Source organism: Rhincodon typus, chromosome 5, assembly GCF_021869965.1.
Source record: "Rhincodon typus isolate 14 chromosome 5, sRhiTyp1.1, whole genome shotgun sequence".
Classification (NCBI taxonomy): domain Eukaryota; kingdom Metazoa; phylum Chordata; class Chondrichthyes; order Orectolobiformes; family Rhincodontidae; genus Rhincodon; species Rhincodon typus.
In genome coordinates, this window is record NC_063336.1 from 83,006,069 (window position 1) to 83,026,262 (window position 20,194).

Consider the following 20,194-nt stretch of genomic DNA (forward strand, 5'->3'; position numbering starts at 1 on the left):
AGATTCACAACCCTTTGGGTGAAGAAGTTCCTCCTGACCTCAGTCCTACATCTGCTTCCCTTTATTTTGAGGCGATGCCCTCTAGTCCTAGTTTCACCAGCTAGCGGAAACAACCTCCCTGCCTCCACCTTATCTATTCCCTTCATAATCTTATATGTTTCTATAAGATCTCCCCTCATTCTTCTGAATTCCAATGAGTTTAACTTGAGTATGTATAATGAGTATGACTTGTTCAACATGTTCCTGCCATGGCCTATTATGTCGGTAGTTGAAAACAAAGAAATTTACATACAAGTAAATTGACTGCAAGAAATTTGCATAAAGCAGCATAATGTACATAAGGTACAGAAATGAACCATTTAGCTCTTTTAGCCTATTCTGATATCAATTAGATTGTGACTGATCCAACAGCTATATAATAAAGTTTGTCAAAGGTTGATGGTTTTTAAACATCTTTGTTTAATAAACCCATTATTAATTGGATTAAAATTGTGAATTCTTCATGTAAATGATAATACCGTATCATTTACCATGTGACAGGTGTTAGATGTTTTTAAGAAAACATGTACAATACTGTATTTACTATGGACATCAGCGACATTGATATGTCTGCACCTCACTGCAGTCTTGTGTATCCTTGGTCTTATGTTTGACAATGACTCTCGTATCATTCCACACAAATCTGATTTAGGTCATTTAGGGAAATTGATGCCCTGGTTGAACTCCAATTTTAGTTCTTCTTGTTTAAGTACATAATATTTAAAGGACTTTTTTTTAAACTCTGAAACAAAGCTGATTTCACCTGGCAGCTTCAGTCTACCTGCTGACCTTGTGTTGTTCTCAATGCTCCTCCAAGCCGACTGTCCTGTCGGGTGAAACAGCTAGTCGGCTCTGCCCTGCAAATATGGTGAGTGCACTCTGTTGCTGCTTCTTTGCTCACACTAAGTCATTCTTCAGCCATTGCTCAGTCATTTACTCTTGATTATCCTGCACTAGACAGTTACCCATCCGGAATGTTGGCCATGACTAGAAAACCGTTGTCACTTTTTTATGGAACCTAGTTTAAAAATCATTGTGTAATATTGTGATAAAAGTGTGATTCACTGACATACTGATTTTCTGTACCACCTTAGCTTTCTGATAGCAGATAGCAAATACCAATCGGCAAAACAAGAGCTGAAGCCACATTTTGGGATCTTGTACATGTCTTCTGGGCTAGGGTCTGCAACCCATTATTCTGCAGCCAGATGAAACTCATAGATGTTTACAACACAGATGGAGGACACTCAGTCCATTGCATCCACACCAATCAACAAAGATCTGAGTACACTAATCCCATTTTCCAGCTCTTGACCCATAGCCCTAAATCTCATAAATATTCCATTTTTAGCTTCCATTTTCAGTTGAATCACACTGATAGAAAAATCTTATTTGAAAACAAAATCAAGTCAAGAAAAGTGGGAGCTGTGATTTATTGTGGGGATAAAAGGCTAATTATAAATTGATTGTCACGTGTGCCGAAATACAACGAAAAGCTTTGTTTACGAGCGGTACAGGCAGATCACAGCTAGCTCAGGATGTACAGATCAAAAAGACTTTGAGGCATACAGGTTATATTGCAGGTTACATCATCTGAGGCTAGAGTTCATTCAGCAGTCTGATAATGGCTGGAAAGAAGCTGATCCTGAACCTGCTCATGCATGTGTTCAGGCTTCTGTATCTTGTGCCTGATGGAACAGGTTGTAGAGGTCATTACCAGGGTACGATGGGTCTTTTATGATGTTGGCCGCCTTTCTGCGGCAGTGAACCATGTTAATAGAGCCCATGGATGGAAGGTTGGCTTCTGTGATGGCGTGGGCTATGCACACCACCTTCTGTAGTTTCTTACAGTCCTGGGCAGAGCAGTTGCCGTATCAGGCTGTTGTGCACCTGGATAGTATGCATTCCGTGGTGCATCTGTAGAAGTTGATGAGGGACCTTATGGACATGCCAAATTTCCTGAGCCACCTGAGAAAGAAGACACGTTGTGTCTTCTTGACTGTCGTGTTTACGTGGGAAGTCCAGGGCAGGTCGTCAGTTACCATCACTCTGAGGACCTTGATGCTCTTCACTATCTCAACCTCAATTCCATTTATGTTGGTGGAGGTGTGTTCTCCTCCTCCTTTCTTTCTGAAGTTGATGATCAGTTCTTTAGTTTTGCCAATGTTGAGAGAGAGATTGTTTTCATGGCACCACGTCACCAAGCCTTCTACCTCCCTTCTGTATTTTGACTCGTTATATATCCGTCCCACTATGGTGGTATTGTCAGCAGACTTTGTAGATGGCATCTGTTTGGAATAAGTCGTAGGTGTACAGGGAGTACAGTAGGGGGCGGAGGGCACATCCTTGCGGGGGCTCCAGTTTGTTATTGTGGAGGAGGTGCAGTTACCTATCCTGACTATGGGTCAGAAAGCTGAGGATCCAGTTGCAGAGGGCAGAGCCGAGACGAAGGTCACGCAGTTTTGAGATCAATCTGGAGGGAATAGTGGTGTTGAAGGCAGAGCTGTAGTCAACAAGCAGGAGTCTGATGTAGTTGTCTTTGTTGCCCAGATGTTCCAGGGGTGAGTGCAGGGCTAGGGATATGGCATTCTCTGTTGGCCTGTTATGTCGGTTGGCAAATTGTAGAGGATTGAGGCAAGTTGGAAGACTGGAATTGATGTGGGCCATGACCATATTGTATTTCATGATTTAAAATGATGGTTTCAAATTACTATTTTAATGAAAATATTATCATGCTATTAATAAAGCTGTTCAGTTGTATAGCTGCACTGTGATTAGAGGTATTGTGTGTGGTTCAACAAACAAGTTGTATGGTTGTGACCATTGTGTTTCTTATATAGCTGAGATGCTAACTTAATCTGAATGTGCTTTCAAAATTAATTTTATAATGTAAAGAAAGCGTCAAAAGAATTATCTTAATTATACACATCTTAAATTTTAAATATGACTACTGACAAAATTGTATTAGGCATATTTTAACAACGCAATAATTGAGAATTAAGACTGTTTTCGTTTTGTATTTTTTCTAATAATGTATGAACTGTCTTTTATTATGTAACGTATCGATTAAGCAATGTACCAGAGAGTTGTCAATCTGGCAAATGTTTGCTAGAAATGTCACTTTCTATTGCAAGGCCTCAGTAGTTTTCACATTAGGCAATTGTAATTCAGAAAGATTCAAGTTAAAATGTTCTAAGGCCCTGATCCGAAATGTCAACTTTATTGCTTCTCTGATGCTGCCTGGCCTGGTGTGTTCCTCCAGCTCCACACTTTGTTATCCCTGACTCCAGCATCTGCAGTTCTTGCTATCCCTGTTCTCAGGTCTGATGTTTCGGTTCAATGCTGATTGAATACTATAATGCTTGTGAGATATTTCAGTTGCAATCGAAGCTCTAAACATCTATGTAAAAGATACCAGAACACTATTTGAAGAATGTCAGGGGAGTATTGAGCCATATTTATTTCATTACATGCTAATTTTCTTATTGCTGTTCATGTACCTTTCAAGTGCACACGTTCGCTGCCATGTTTCCTTACACAACTGTTCAAATTTAGATTGGTAAAGTTCCTGAGGATATGGCATGGATTCTATAAATGCAAGTTCTTTCTTTATTCTAGTGCTAGCAAATTTCTTTGGAAGTACTAACATCATTACATGATATTGTCCTATAAACAGCGTGTATTCTCTGAGGTGGATGTGTGGTTTTATAAGGCAATAAGGTCTAAAAGCAGTAAAAGTTAGCTCAGGCCATCTGGTTATCTATTCAGAAAGCTTCATAATTTCTAAAGTTAATCCTGGCTTGACCTGGAAAAGGAACTGGTGTCTTGGCTAGTCTTCATTCTTTGACTGTTGTGAATCAGTAATGATGTATGGTCCTACAACATTGATGTACAGTTTGTAATGTGTAATTATTATTGCGCAAGGTGATTCAAAGATAGGCTGTCTTGTAACTACAAGCATATTGTATCATGTAATGCACAGTGCATTATCATCTTTATAACAGTAACATCCTTGTATTTGTTGTTTTTAACGTATTGAAATATAAACATTAAATGCTTTATACTGTAAGACATAGATGGAATTACAAAAGTTCTGAAAGAATGGTAAAAGCTGGTCATTAAAGTTGGAGAGGGATTAGAGGTGAAAGGCAATATGGAGGCCACTCTAGTCAGTGAGGACCAGTGGCAAGTTGCATAAACTTGACTTGCATTTAGTTGTATTGTTTTTAACTCAGCCTTGAATTGATAAAAGAATTTGATTGGATTGGTAAAAGGTAAATTATTTCCTCTTTTTAGGGAATCCCCAAGCAACCTGACAGTCACTCAGCATTAGGACAAGTCCATTTTAAGTGTGAAATCAGGAAGCACTTCTTTGTGCAACGTTTTAAATTCTCTTTTCTGAAGGAACTGTTAATTAAATGGTTAAAAGTGAGATCATGAGGAATATGGATCAAAGTCTGACATGGGCTTGATGGAGTAAAAGTGAAGTGGGACTAGCTAAGCTGCTTTTGCAAAGCACTAACATGGATCCAGTAAGCTGAATGGCCTCATTCAGTGTCAAAATTAGCAAAACTGTCTTAAAAGTTTTATAACTCTAAATGGAGTTGAACAGATCCGATATGATCTACTTGAATAACAGAAGAGAGTCTGAATGGTTTATTCCTGTTCCTATGCTCCTCTTCATAGAATGGTCTCAACATAGAGCGAGGTTGTTCAGTAAATCTTGCCCATGCTAGCTGTCTGAAACAACAGTTCAGCTAGTTCTACCCACCTGTCTTTTTCCCATCACTCTGAAAATCTTTAGCGGGTAGTTATTTAATATTTTTTTTGAAAACCCTGATTGAGTCTGTCACAATCATACAGTCAGGCAACACATACCAGATCCAAAACACTTTCTCCTTAAAAATAGTTTTCCCTCATGAAACCTTTGCTTCTTTTTCAGCCATCTTAAATTGGTGTCCTCTCTGCCCTTGTGCCAAGAACAGTTTCTCCCTGTCCAGCTTATCCACTCGGTGCCCTTTGTGATTTTGAACACCTCTGCCAAATCTATTCTCAACCTTTTATTCTTTTAGAAAGAATAGTTTCAGGTTTTCAATGTATCTGCAAAACTGAGCTCTCTCGTCCCAGAGACCACTGTCATGAATCTTTGCTACGCTCTCTTCACAACCTCTTTATATCCTTCCAAACGTATAATACAAATTGGACACACTGCTCTAATTGAGGTTGAACCAGTGTTTTATCTTCCTTCCTTGTAATTTTCTTGTACTCTCTACCTCTATTTGTACATCCCAAGATCTTTAATTCTTTTTAAATTTTTTTTCAATTTGCCATGCCACCTTCAATAGGTGCACGTATAGGAAGGATGTGGAGGCTTTGGAGAGGGTGCAGAAGAAGTTTACCAAGATGCTGCCTGGATTAGAGGGTACGAGCTGTAAGGAGAGGCTGGAAACACCTGGGTTGTTTTCTCTGGAGTGGCGCAAGCTGAGGGGAGACTTGGTAGAAGTCTATAAAATTAAGAAATGCATAGATAGGGTTGACGGTCAGAATCTTGCTCCCCAGAGTTGAAATGTCTAAAGCTAGGGGCATGCATTTAAGCTGAGAGGGTGGGGTGTGTGAGTTCACAGGTGATGTGAGGGGCACTTTTTTTTAACATAGTTAAGTGGTAGGAGTTTGGAACATGTTGCCAGGAGTAGTAATGGAGACAGTTATGATAGGGGCATTGAAGGGACTTTCAGATATGCAAGGAATGGAGGGATATGGACCAAGGCCAGGCAGAAGGAATTAGTTTAATTTTGGCATCACGTTCGGCACAACATCATGGGCCGAAGGGCCCGTTCCTGTGCTGTACTGTTCTATGTTCCAAGAACATCCAGGCCCAGATATAGCCACAACAGAGAGCTGAATAACCAATTCATCTCTCTCTTTGGTGTTCATTGAGGGAAGAATGTTAGCCAGATAATAGTGCTGTCTTAGTATCGTTACTCAACTTGGCTTAGCTGATAGAAAACTTAGTTCAAGGACTGCAACTTCCCCTCCACAGTGGTCGAAAACTCCCTTGACTGCATCTCGTGTTTCCCGCAACTCATCCCTCACACCCCCTCCCCGCAATAACAACCAAAACAGAATCCCCCTCGTCCTCACATACTACCCCATCATCCTCCGGCACTTCCGCCACCTGCAATCTGACCCCACTACCAAAGACATTTTCCTTCCCCACCTTTTATCTGCCTTCTGGAGGGACCACTCTCTCCCTGACACTCCTTGTCTGCTCCACACTCCCCATCAGCCCCGGCACTTTTCCACTTTTCCCTGCAACCGCAGGAAGTGCTACACCTGCCCCTACACCTCTCTTCCCCCACCCCGCTTGCCCCCATCCCAGGCCCCAAGAACACCTTCCACATCAAACAGATGTTCATCTGCACATCTGCTAATGTGGTATACTGTATCCACTGTTCCTGATGTGGCCTCTTCTACATCGGGGAAGCCAAGCGGAGGCTTGGAGACCACTTTATGGAACACCTCTGCTCTGTTCGTGACAAACGACTGCACCTCCCAGTCGCGAACCACTTCAACTCCCCCCACCCACTCCTTGGACGACATGTCCATCCTGGGCCGCCTCCAGTGCCACAACGATGCCACCCGAAGGTTGCAGGAACAGCTCATATTTCGCTTGGGAACCCTGCAGTCTAATGGTCTCAATGTGGACTTGACAAGCTTCAAAATCTCCCCTCCCCCGACCGCATCCCAAAAATCAGCCCAGCTCGTCCCTGCCTCCCTAACCTGTCCGTTCTTTCTCCCACCTATCCACTCCTCCCTCCTCAACCCTCAACCCCCACCCCCACCTCCGACCTACCAGCCTCCTTCCTGCCTCCTTGACCTGTCCGTCTTCCCTGGACTGACCAACCCCCATCCTAACTCCTCACCTACATTCACCTTTAGTGGCTCCATCCCCGCCTCCTTGACCTGTCTGTGTCCTCTCCACCTAATATGCTGCTTTATCCATCTTCCATCCGCCTCCCCCCTCCCTCTCTATTTATTTCAGAATCCCCTTCCCCTCCCCCATTTCTGAAGAAGGGTCCAGACCTGAAACGTCAGCTTTCCTGCTCCTCTGATGCTGCTTGGCCTGCTGTGTTCATCCAGCTCTACACCTTGTTATCGCAGATTCTCCAGCATCGGCAGTTCCTACTATCTCAGAAACCTTACTGTAACTTTTTTCAGGGGAAAAACAATGTAGTTTTCACTTCTTTACGAGAATTTGAATTTGATCATGTCCTAGGGGAAAATATAAGTTTTCTGCATGAGTAGCAATAGGAAATCCACTTTGTAATTTAAAATCCAGTGAAATTGCTTTAAACTAATGTAAATATACTCTCTATGCTCCTCTAAAAACTAGTCATTTACTGAAGTTTTAAGCAGTTTTTGTGTTCTTTTTCTCCCTTTATAGAATGCAATGAAAATGAGTCTCCACGAAATCAGTGAAAATGTGAAGTTGGGCAGAGAATATGCCTTATTGGGAAATTATGATTCTGCATTAGTTTACTACCAAGGAGTAATTGAACAGATTCAAAAGTACTTGTCTTCAGTCAGAGATCCTTCGTACAAGCAGAAATGGAATCAGGTCAGAACCTCACTTATTTATGCTTCTGTTGCATGACTGGATAGTGGCTTATGCTGCATAAGATAATTTCAGATTCTGTACTCACATTTGCCATTCTTAGTTGGAAGCTGGTAATATTGGACCCCAACAACACAACCAATTAATTTAAAGTTCTTATCCATCTCCAGGGAAATTTTACATTAACATTTAAGATGATTTATTGCTCTTAACTGAACTTCTGCATTTAAATATTACAGCAGATCTACTATGTTTTTGGTCATGGACAAAATCGCCTCCATCTTCCTATTGCTACATGATTGCTTTTCATGCATTCTCCACACACAATTATTTGTATTATAATTGTGATTATTTGATTTTTTTTTTTGTCCCAAACTCAGTTCTCATTTTTAAGTGCATGATACCTATGTACAGCGCATTAAAATACATAAGAATTTATTTGGTTCAGATCTTCCATTGGGAATATAGTTGTTGCAGCAGCAGTGTATTGAAACAATACAGGTTTGGTGCAGCTGAATCCCCAGAAATTGCCCTGGTTGTTGAAACTTCTGTTGCGCCTGAATCCAACAACTGAAAATGTCACCCTGTTTTAATTAAAAATTGAGACTTCGGAGAGTTGTGACTGACTTAGCTTAAGAAAATGTTAGACAGATAAAACCTGCTGTAACTCCTGGGTAACTATTAAGCTGACCCCCGTTGCCACCACTGACCCAACCCTGAGCAGATTCAACCCAACAACTCCCCTTGTGAACTTCCCTGAATCTGACACGGTCCTTCACCCACCATTGCTAAATTAGATTTGCTGTGAAACACATAGGCACACCCACTTCCCTTGAACTTCAACTCCCTGTCCACCTACCTTACTACTTTCACCCACCCTCACTTAACCTAGACACTTCTCTCAGTACCCATGTAAGTGGCTTCGGGATACTAAAATCCTAGTATATGGTAGGAATTGTCATGGAAGAAGGAGCATGGTTTCAACACAGACAAGAACTGCCGATGCTGGAGTCAGAGATAAGAGTGTGGAGCTGGAGGAACACAGCAGGCCAGGCAGCATCAGAGGAGCAGGAAAGCTGACATTTCGGGTTGGGACCCTTCTTCAGAAATGGGGGAGGGGAAAGGGAGCTCTGAAATAAATAGAGACAGGTGGGGATGGGGATGGGGCTGGGGCTGGGGAAGGTAGGTGGGATGGTGATAGGTGAGTGTAGGTAGACAGTGGTGAGGATTGGTCAGTGAGGTGGGAGGAGCGGATAGGAGGGAGATAAGACAGACAGGTCTAGGAGGTGGGGATGAGGGGGTGGGTTGGCCATGAGATGAGACCGGGGGTGAGGAGATTTTGAAGCTAGTAAAGTCCACATTGAGACCATTGGTTTGTAGACTCCCAAGGCAGAATATGAGTTGCTGCTCCTCCAGTTTCTGGGTGGCGTTGTGACACTGGAGGAGGCCCAGGATGGACATGTCGTCCAGGGAGTGGGAGGGGGAGCTGAAGTGGTTTGCGACTGGGAGGTGTTGACGCTTGTCGTGAACCGAACGCAGGCGCTCTACAAAGTGGCCTCCGCTTGGTCTCACCAATGTAGAGGAGGTCACATCGGGTGCAGCGGATGCAATAGACCATGTTAGCGGATGTGCAGGTGATCATCTGTCTGCTGTAGAAGGTTTTTTGGGTCCTTGGATGGAGTTGAGGGGGGAGGTGTAGCACTTCATGTGGTTGCCGGGGGTGGTGGGGCGAGTGGCGAGTGGGGAGTGTGGACTGAATGAAGGAGTTTCTGAGAGCGCGGTCCCTACGGAAGGCAGATAGGGGTAGGGAGGGAAATATATCCTTCATAGTGGGGTCAGATTGCAGGTGGCGGAAGTAGCGAAGAATGATGCGTTGAATCCAGAGGTTAGTGGGGTGATATGTGAGGACAAGGGAGATACTGTCTTTGTTTTGCTGCGGGGAGTGGGTGTGAGGGCAGAGGTGCGGGAAACGCAAGAGATGCGGTTGAGGTAGTTGTCAGCCACTGAAGGGGGGAAGTTGCGGTCCTTGAAATACAAGGACATCTGGGATGTTCGAGAGTGGAACGCCGCCTCTAGGGAGCAGATGCGGCGGAGGCTGAGAAATTGGGAGTAGGTGATTGCATTCTTGCTGGAAGGTGGGTGAGAGGAGGTGCAGTCTAGGTAGCTGTGGGAGTCGGTGGCCTTGAAATAGATATCAGTTTCGAGGTGGTCACCAGAGATGGAGACAGAGAGCTCCAGGAAGGGGAGAGATAGGTATCAGAGATGGTCCAGGTGAACTTGAGATTGGGGTGAAAGGTGTTAGTAAAGTTGTTGAACTGTTTGAGCTTCTCTTGGGAGCGTGAGGCAACACCAATACAGTCATCAATGTAGCAGAGGAAGAGGTGGAGGATAGTGCCTGTAGCAGCAGAAGAGGGACTGTTCCATGTATCCTATGAAGAGCAGGCATAGCTTGGGCCCATGTGGGTTCCCATGGCCACCCCCTTAGTCTATAGGAAGTGGGAGGAGTTGAAGGAGAAGTTGTTAAGGGTAAGGATGAGTTCAGTTAAGGATGAGGGTGTCGGTGAAAGGGTCTAATTGGGCCTGCAGGACAGGAAGAAGCAGGGTTTTTAGGCCATTTGCGTGGGGAATGCAAATGTATAGGGATTGAACATCGATAGTGAAGATGAGGTGTTGGGGGCCAGGGAATTGTAAGTCTTGGAGGATGTGGGTGATGTCGCGGACGTAGCTGGGAGGTTCCTGGACTGGGGAGAGAAAATAGAGTTGAGATAAGCAGAGATAAGTTCAGTGGGACAGGAGCAGGTAAAGACCATGGGTCGACCAGAGCAGTCAGGTTTGTGATTTTGGGAAGGAGATAGAAACAGGCGGTGCGGGGTTGGGGATTGATGAGGTTGGAGACAGTGGGCTGGATGTCACCTGAGGTGATGTTTTGGTGGTCAGGGATGGGGTCATGATCAAGGGGGCGGTAGGAGGAGGTGTCAGAGTTGGTGCCTGGCCTCGGCGATGTCAGGGTCAGTGCACCATACCACAACTGCGCCTCCCTTATCCATGGGTGTGATAGTGAGGTTAGGGTTGGAGCAGTGGGGCCCACGTTCTGTGGGGGAGAGGTTGGAGTGAGTGAGAGGGGTGGAAAGGTTGAGGTGATCGATGACACCTTCCAGTCGCAAACCACTTCAACTCCCCCTCCCACTCCCTGGACGACATGTCCATCCTGGGCCGCCTCTAGTGTCACAATGATGCCCCCCCAGAAACTGGAGGAGCAGCACCTCATATTACACCTTGGGAGCCTACAACCCCATGGTCTCAATGTGGACTTTACTAGCTTCAAAATCTCTTCACCCCTGGCCTCATCCCATGACCAACCCTCCCTCTCATCCCCACCTCCTTGACCTGTCTGTCTTCTCTCCCACCTATCCACCCCGCCCATCTCACTGACCAATCCCTACCACTGCCTACCTATACTCACCTATCGCCATCCCACCTACCTTCCCCAGTCCCACCCCTCCTGTCTCTATTTATTTCAGAGCCCCCTTCCCCCTCCCCCATTTCTAAAGAAGGGTCCTGACCCGAAGTGTCAGCTTTCCTGCTCCTCTGATGCTGCCTGGCCTGCTATAGTTTCAACACTGATCCACCTCACTGCTGGCTGTGTAGATTCCTGGCCTGGACTCGAGTAGACACCTCTCCCAAATGATTGCAGAGAGAACTCCTCTCCAAGATAAGTGATACTGATCAGAACTGGAAATAGCCTTTCCAATACTTTCAATTCGGATTGGAAGACCTGAACCATTATAACTTGTCTCCAGTACAGGCAAGACAGTAGCAGAAAAATGTCAGGTAAGTAGTTTACTGCTGAGAGAGTTTTCCATAGAAAGATTAAATATATGGCAATAAGGTCTGCCTCACATGTACTTATCTTTATGATCCTTATCTCAGTCACAAATGACACAGAATCAAAGTTCCCTATAATGGAACCTTTGTCTCAGTCACCTTTAAATGTAGTTTTCCAGACACTATGTTGTTGAAAGGGAAGTTCACCTATTGTCTTTTGACTGCCAGATTCTAGGTCATGCTTCTGGCACTGTTTTGCTGAGTCTGAACTGGCTAAATGAGATGTGCTAGTGACAGAAAATCTGTTTTGTGACTGAGTAAATGCTGTTGTTGATACTAAAAAAAGTGTCAAATTCTCTAATGAAAACAGAAATTGTTGGAGAAACTTGGCAAGTCTCATAGCATCTGTGGAGAGAAAGCAGAGGCAATGTTGTGGCTCCAGTAACCCTCCTTCAGAGCTAGTGGTAGCTGGGAGAAGGTGGTTTATCTGCTGAAGACAGGGGCTGGGGAAGTTTAAAGAAATAAGCAATAGATGGAACGAAAGACAGTTAGGCAGACAAAGGGATAGATAATGGTTAGGCAGGGAGAGAGAAAAAAGTTCCTAATAGGACTGTAAGAGGAAAGTGGGTTGGCTGTGCTGAAAGTAGACTGTGACGATAAGGCCTGTGATGTGCGGGTGGGTAAAGAACATGGAGGAAGGTGCTCAGGACCTAAAATTATTGAACTTGATATTGAGTCTGGAAGGCTGCAAGGTCCCCAAGTGAAAAATAAGATGCTATTCTTCCATCTTGCCCTGAGCCTCATAGGAGCACTATAGCAGGCCTGAAATAGAAATGTTAGCCAGGTGGTGTGTTGAAGTGTCAGGCAACTGGAAACTCGGGGGTCATTTTTGTGGGCAGAACATAAGTGTTCCACAAAGTATTCGCCCAGTCTGCATTTTGTCTCCTCGATGTAGAGGAGACTACTGTATGTGCTGCTCACAATGTAAATTAGATTAAGTGAAGCTCAAGTAAATCTCCTGCGATTTAGATGGAGGTATCAGGAATGAAGAAAGACTGGAACAGGCTGTCTGGAGGGAATGCTGTCTGGAATGCTGATGAGGTAAGGGAGGAGAATATGTGTCTGATAATGGCATCTCGCTGGAGATGGTAGAAATGGTGGCTTATGATCCTTGGGATATGGATGATGGTGGGGTGGAAAGTGAAGAGTAGTGCTAGATTCTCTATACGAGCAGTAGTGATAAGCTTTCAAAACTTAATTTGTGGGAAATGTGCTGTTCCTTCTTGCTTGTGCTATCTTTCTCCCTCACCTCTTCTCTTTCTTCCAAATACTCTGCCCACCCTCTCTTCTCCCAGTCCACCCTCTCTCCCTGCCCTACACCCAACCACATTATCCATCCAAACCACAAAATAAACAGTTGATAAAATAGTAAGTTATACCTGAAGCGAAGGTTAATTCTGCAGATCTTCAAACCATTTGGAAAACCAGAAGCTCTTCAAAGTATGGTAGATGCTTTCAGTTCCACTGATAAAGCGCCTCCTGTGATGTAGTGGAAGTGTCCCTACTCCTGGGACATGAGGCCCGGGTTCAAGACCCACCCGTGTAGAGGTGTATAATAACCTCTCTGAACAGGTTGATTAGAAAAATGTTAAATTATGTAATATTCTGTACACTTCACATGTTTGCTTGGCAACATCCTTGGAACTGCAATCGTAAAGTTTCATTAGTAACTACCTCAGTGATTGTCAGCTAGAGATGGACATCAACCCCATCCAAATCTAAACATTGAACAGTGGTCAATGCACCTGAACAAAACTGTAAGTTAAGGTAAACGAAAATATAAAAGAGAACTATATCAGTAAGTGCATTATCAGGATTTTCTTTTAAATATATTTATATTATAAATCTTGCTTTGTATTTTAAAAGTCCATGTTCTGGAAAAAAAAACTATTGTTTAGTGTTGTGGATTTCACTAATGTCAAACTATAGATTTCTGCACAGCTGTCTTTGAAGATTCAAAGAGTTTACTGTCCAGTGTTTTATCATGGCTCTCACAACATTCCTAACTGAAAGACCTTCAAAAATGAGATAGAGTCCAGAGACAGTGTGTTCCTGTTAGTATGAAGGGCAGGGCTGGTAGGTGTAGGGAATGCTGGATGACTAGAGAAATTCAGGCTCTGGTCAAGAAAATAAAGGAGGCATGTATCAGGTATAGACAGCAAGGATCAAGTGAATTCAAAGAAGAGTATAAGGGCAATAGGAGTATACTTAAGAGGTATATCAGGAGAGCGAAAAGGGGTCATGAGATAACTCTAATTGCTAAAGCTAAGGAGAATCCAAAGAGATTCTACAAATACGTTAAGGAAAGGCGATTAATTAGGGAGAGAATAGGGCATCTTAACGATCAGCAAAGTTGCTTATATGTAGAACTGCAGAAGATGGGTGAGATCCTAAATGAGTATTTTGCATCCGTGTTTACTGTGGAGAAGGATATGGAAGCTAGAGAATGTGGGGAAATATATAGTGATAACTTGAAGTGTGTCTGAATTACAGAGGTGGTGGTGCTGGGCATCTTAACATGCATAAAGGTGGATGAATCCCTGGGACCTGATCAGGTGTGCCTCAGAACTTGGTGGGAAGCTAGGGAAGTAATTGCCAGGTGCCTTGCCAAGATATTTCTATCATTGGTAGCCACAGGTGAGATGCTGAAAGACTAGAGGTTGGCGAACACGGTGCCATCATTTTAGAAAGGCTGTAAGGAAAAGCCAGGGAATAATAGACCAGAGAACCTAACAGCAGTACTGGGTGAATTGTTGGAGGGGGTTCTGAGGGTTAGGATTTACATGCATTTGGAAAGGCAAAGATTAATTTGGGATAGTCAATATGGCTTTGTACATGGGAAATTGTGTCTCACTAACTTGAGTTTTTTTTTGAAGAAGTGACAAAGATTAAAGGCAGAGCGGTAGACGTTGTCTATGTGGACTTCAAGGTGTTCGAAAAGGTTCTGCATGATAGACAGGTTAATGAAGTTAGATCACATGAAATGGAGGGAGAGCTAGCCATCTGGATACAAAATTGGCTTGAAGGTAGGAGACGGATGGTGTTGGTGGAGGCCTGTGACCAGCGGTGTGCTGCAAAGATCGATGCTAGGTATACTGCTTCTTGTCATCTATATTAATGATTTGGATGTGAATGTAAAGGGTATGGTTATTAAGTTTGCAGATGACACCAAAATTGGAAGGAAGAAAGTTACCTTAGAGTTCAACAGCACCTTGCTCAGATGGGCCAGTGGGCAGAGGAGTGGCAGATGGAGTTTTATTTAGATAAATGTGAGGTGCTGTGTTTTGGAAAGACAAATCAGGGCAGGACTTAGACACTTAATGGTCAGGCCCTGGGGAGTGTTGCCAAGCCAAGAGACCTTGGGGTGCAGGTTCATAGTTCCTTGAAAGTGGAGTCACAGGTAGACTGGGTAGTGAAGAAGGTGTTTGGTACGCTTGTCTTTATTAGTCAGTGCATTGAGTATAAGAGTTGGGAGGTCATGTTGCGGCTGTACAGGATGTTGGTTTGGCCACTTCTGGAATATTGCATTCAGTTCTGGTCTCCTTGCTATAGGAAAGATGTTGTGAAACCTGAAAGGGTTCAGAAAAAATTTATAAGGATGTTGCCAGAGTTGGAAAGTTTGAGCTGTGGGGAAAGGCTAAAAAGGCTGGGGCTATTTTCTTTGGAGTGGTGGAAGCTGAGGGGGGATCTTTTTATTTTATAAACTGTGAGGGCCATAGGTAGCCAAGGTTTTTTTCAAAGGGCAGGGGAGTCCAAAACTAGAGGGATTAGGTTTAAGGTGTTAGGGGAAGGATTTAAAAGGGATCTAAGGGGCAAACTTTTCACAGTGGGTGGTGCATGTATTGAATGAGCTGCAAGAGAAGGTGGTGGATGCTGGTATAAATACAACATTTAAGGATATGGGCCCAATGCTGGCAAATGGAACTGGATCAGTTTAGGATATCTGGTCAGCATGGACGAGTTGGACCGAAGGGCGTGTTTCCGTGCTGGGCATCTCTGATTCTATGACTATAATTACTTTTCAAAGTACTGTTGGTGTTGAACACAGCAACAATGCCCTACAGTCAGCAAATGACATAAATGATAAACTTTTGATTGTTAGCCAGGGTAGCAGCAAACTCCCTAATTTGTATATATGTGCAAACTCTTAACTGAATCAGAACCTTTCATTTACCGCGTATTTCAACAGGTATGGCAAGAGATAACTGAAGAATGTCAGCATGTCAAAGAGATTATGTCAACATTGGATGGCTTTAAACATGACAGCTCTCCGTTGCAGGCAGTACGACATGAAGGACATGATTCAGAAGTCTGGTCGTTACCTGTGCCTGCAGAACGCAAGTAAGTAATATCTTGTGTGCGGTGTTCTAGAGCCTTGCAATGAAGGACCTTTTGCAATTCAAATTATGTGAGCTGCAAAGTATTGTTTGAAATAGCTATTATATTTGCTTAGACACATTTTAAAAAAGCAAATCTCTATCTAGATCTCCCTTTGTGGTAGACATAATATAGGACATTAAATTGTTGAACGTAGAGAAATTAGGTTTATAGCATAAAAATAAAAATAATGACTCTGCAGCAAATGTATGCTTATGAATAAAATTAATCATGACTTGTTGAGAATAGTGCTCAGAACTTTATCCACCCATGCTTACTCATCTCCTGGGATTCTGGATCTTGTGTTCTATTTGGTTGCCAGAGCTTTAACCTTCAGTTGGAACACATATAATTGTGTTCATAATTATAAATCCATGTTGAGTAAAATATACCTTATTTAAATTTTAGTCTTCACCTGTCTTCTGCCACTTGCAAAACTCGTGCATGAACCATGATTATCAATGTTAGACGACAAACAAAGATTTGGGGCGACACCTTGGCTCAGTGGTTAGCATGGCTGCATTACAATGCCTTGAGTGACTGAGTGGGGTTTGCATGTTCTCCCTGTATGTGCAGGGGTTTCCCCTAAGTGCTCCAGTTTCCTCCCACCATCCAAAGATGTGTTGGTTCAGTGGATTGGCCATGTCAAATTGCCCAAAGTGACCAGAGATGTGCAGGATAGGTGGATTAGCAATTGGAAATGTGGGGTTACAGGGATAGGGTGGGAGGTGGATCTAGGTGGGATGCTCTTTGGAGGGTTGTTGCATACTTGATGGGCTGGATGGCCTCTATCTGCACTGTAGGGATTCTATGATTCTATAATTTTTGATTAGACCCAAAAATCGCCATTAGCATGCACACATGCATTAACTGGCTGTTTCTGTTAAAGGATATGATATGGACACCCCTATTAGGTTAAGTTTTTATTTGTACCTCAGTGTGAAGAATTGGATCCTATAGCAATGTCTTGACAGAAAAGTCTAAACAGTTTGGGCCTTTATTCATTACAGTTTAGAAGAATGAGGGATGTTCTTATTGGAACATACGAAATTTTGAGGGGCTTGACAGGGTAGGTGCTGAGAAAATGTTTCCACTAATGGGCGAATCTCAAATTAGGGAACATAGTTTCAGAAACTTTAAAACTTAGACCCAAAGCAATTTCTTCTCCCAGAGGGTAATAAATGTCTGGAATTCTCTACGCCATAGAATTATGGAGATTAGATCACTGAAAGTATTTTAAATAGGTTTTAGATTTCTGAAATATCAAGGAGTTAAGAGCTTTGAAGAGCTGACACAAAAGAGAAATTGAGGTCAGGGCAGATCAACCACGATTTTATCGAATAGCAGGGCAGGCTTGACGAGGCAAAGATCGTCCTCTTTCTCTTTTTATTTTCAAAAGTAACAAGGGAAGTTAATTGTATGATGATCACTACTTCCTGCTGGATATTTTACTGCGACATTACTAATTAACCTCGTCTCATTGTACATTGGCAGAACCAAAATAATTTTATCCCTAACTGGTTCTACAATGTATTGCTCTGGGAAATGGTCACAAAATCCTTGTACAAAACCATTGTTCAGAAACCTTTACCAGTTTTATATGTGAATTGTGAATAAAGAATAAAGCTAATATGTTTATTATAAACTTCAATAATTTCTCATTTCATGCTGAGCGCAGTGGTATTTGGGGCCTATCAACTACTCTCTCCAGCTTTTTCTGACCTTTGCTATTCCTAATCTCCACCTGTGTTTATTCTACTGCCCAATTTTCTGAGCTCAAATCCTTTCTCCCTGTTCTTCAGGATTGCTTAATATCAGGACTACCACTTCTACTCTTCCATTCTACCTGCCTCTTTGATATATTGTATACCTGAAATATTTATTTCCCAAACTTTACCTTATTACCATGTGTCTGTTATGATGATTACATTTAAACTAGGGGTGCTAAATCTTCATGAATTGACGGACCATGTCGACCAAACATGTTGCCCATATATCAGCCGCAAGAATAAATTTTTTTTTAAAAAATTCATGTTATTGTAAAAGTTGTAAATATATGTTAGCTTTTACTGTCAATTTGAAGTCAGCCATGGAATTAGTGTGCCTGGCCACTTCGAAGGGGGCAACTCAACTCCAGCTGCTCCCTGACTAGGCAGGATACAAAATATCGTGGCTGGGTACCATCAGTCAGGATTCACAATGTCAGGAAATGGCAAATATCAGGCCATTTGAAATGCTCTGGTGGACAGTTTATGGCCTACAGCCCATAATTTGAGCATCACTAATCTAAACCATTTATAGTATATAGTTTTGAGTAATTACGTGCAGTTGATTTGCATAGAGAACATTATCTGAGTTTATCCACACTGGCTAATATGTATTTCCCTGAAAGTAGACCATCTCCACATCCAAGAAAGCGACAGTCAACTCCTCCTTGCAATGACCTTAGAGCTCCTCAGAAAGACCGCCTCGGAGCTCCAGTTAGAGGTTCTAGTCGTTCTGTACCCCGAATAGGGAACAATGATAGAGTGAGATCAAACAAAGGAAAGGACAAGAAAGAAAATCAAAACAAAGGAAAGGAAGACAAGGTATGTTTTTATTAATCTTAAAATATAAAGTAATTCACTTTACATTGTAGAATTATTTGTTTTAAGGAAGTACTAGAAATAAATTGTGGTGAGCAAGAACGTCTTTAGGTATTTGTATATCTTGAGTGAAGATTTTTGTGACAGTTTTTTCTCAGAGTAACAAGTGCTGCAACCTGATTGTCCTTAACATTCTTTACCTTGCCAGTGCTTTCTGTAGGGTGTTTATCTATTAGAATTGCAAGGGAACTGGTGACTTACGGACAATCAAATGATACCAGGTAGATGGCCTACAAAGGCAAGTCCTGTTATATTACTATGCATGCTTTATTTTTCACTAGCTGGCACACTTTTTTTTATTTACCCAACCCATGCAGCATCTGATTAAGGTTATAAATCAAAGAAAAAAATGGAACCTGGAACTCATCTGAAGTGCAGTCACTGTTATGTGATTAAAAATAGTAGTCAGCATAACCATACAGACAAACAGCTATAAACTGAATGACAAGTTAATCTATTTTTGGGAGGTTGCAGAGGTGGTGTTGGGAATTCTGACAAGAAGAAATTCCTCTTCCAATTCACATAGTTTAATGGAATTATTTAACAACTAAATGATATGTTCAAGCCCTTGTAGGGTTTTAATTTACAATGTTCTTACTAGCAAGTAAGTTAAACTCTCACTTTTAGCAGTTTAGTATTCATTTGGTTTGTTGTAGATGTTTTCAGTTTGCCTTATGTTTCACATATCCTCTTGTATTTTGCTTGATAATTTGCAAAGTGCAAAATATTATCGCATGCATATTTTTGTAAAATATTTGTCATTTCTGATGTAGATCAAAGAAAGAGTTTATTACTTCCCCTTAGGATTCACTTCTGCTCCTCTATAAACTTTTATTTGTATGCAAGTTTCTGTCAAAATATATTCTTAGTAATTTACATTAAGAATTCCTCCATATTTTTTACCAAATTAATTTTTCAGTAGGATGTCATAAAAGGTTGAGAATTTGACTGCTTATAAAGATTAAGTATGTTGATCTAAATCACTCTAGATTAAAGCGATTGATACCTCTGAAAGTGAGCCAAAAAAGTTTGATGGTTCTGGGAATGACCGAGATTTAGTAGAAGCTTTGGAGCGAGACATAATATCACAAAACCCAAATGTTCGATGGTGAGTAAAATCATTAACATTTCAAAAGAATCAAACACTACAGAACTATTGGGACTGTTTGTGCACTTAACAATTTCACTTTGAAATAATGAACTGTGTCAATTTTTATATAAAGGTCCAAGTTATGAGATTATCTTTTATTGATCTTGGCTGTCAAATACCAATTTTGTTTTCCAGTGCTAAAGCTAAGTAAGCACGACATAATTGTGAAACATCAAGTAACCTAATCTATGTTGTGTTTAGGGATGATATAGCAGACTTGGCGTCAGCAAAAAAATTACTGGAAGAAGCCGTTGTTTTGCCAATGTGGATGCCAGATTTCTTTAAAGGAATCAGACGACCTTGGAAAGTAAGATAATATTCAACGTATCCTGGTAAAAGCTATCTATATTGTGTTTTTTTTTGGTATGTATGTAACCCATTGACGAACATCACTGGTTAAATTATGAAATAGTAAAAAGTTACAAGGCTCATCTGGCAGGTTATAAGCATTCTATACTATATAGGATTATATAACAACAATAT

General features: G+C 42.1%; 1 protein-coding gene across 6 annotated transcripts in view; it reads left to right on the forward strand.

Moving 5' to 3' along the window:
• Positions 1-20,194, forward strand: part of LOC109918208 (katanin p60 ATPase-containing subunit A1) — a 41,481-nt gene that overhangs the window by 6,014 nt on the left and 15,273 nt on the right. The window contains exons 2-7 of one of the 6 annotated variants that reach the window (XM_048596561.1): positions 7,484-7,657; positions 12,509-12,580; positions 15,729-15,880; positions 18,312-18,504; positions 19,551-19,669; positions 19,913-20,018. In XM_048596561.1, the coding sequence (XP_048452518.1) occupies positions 7,484-7,657; positions 12,509-12,580; positions 15,729-15,880; positions 18,312-18,504; positions 19,551-19,669; positions 19,913-20,018 (816 nt within the window). Of the gene's footprint in view, positions 1-7,483; positions 7,658-12,508; positions 12,581-15,728; positions 15,881-18,308; positions 18,505-19,550; positions 19,670-19,912; positions 20,019-20,194 lie in introns of all 6 variants that reach the window. The other 5 variants (XM_048596560.1, XM_048596563.1, XM_020518109.2 and 2 more) reach the window with 5 other exon arrangements.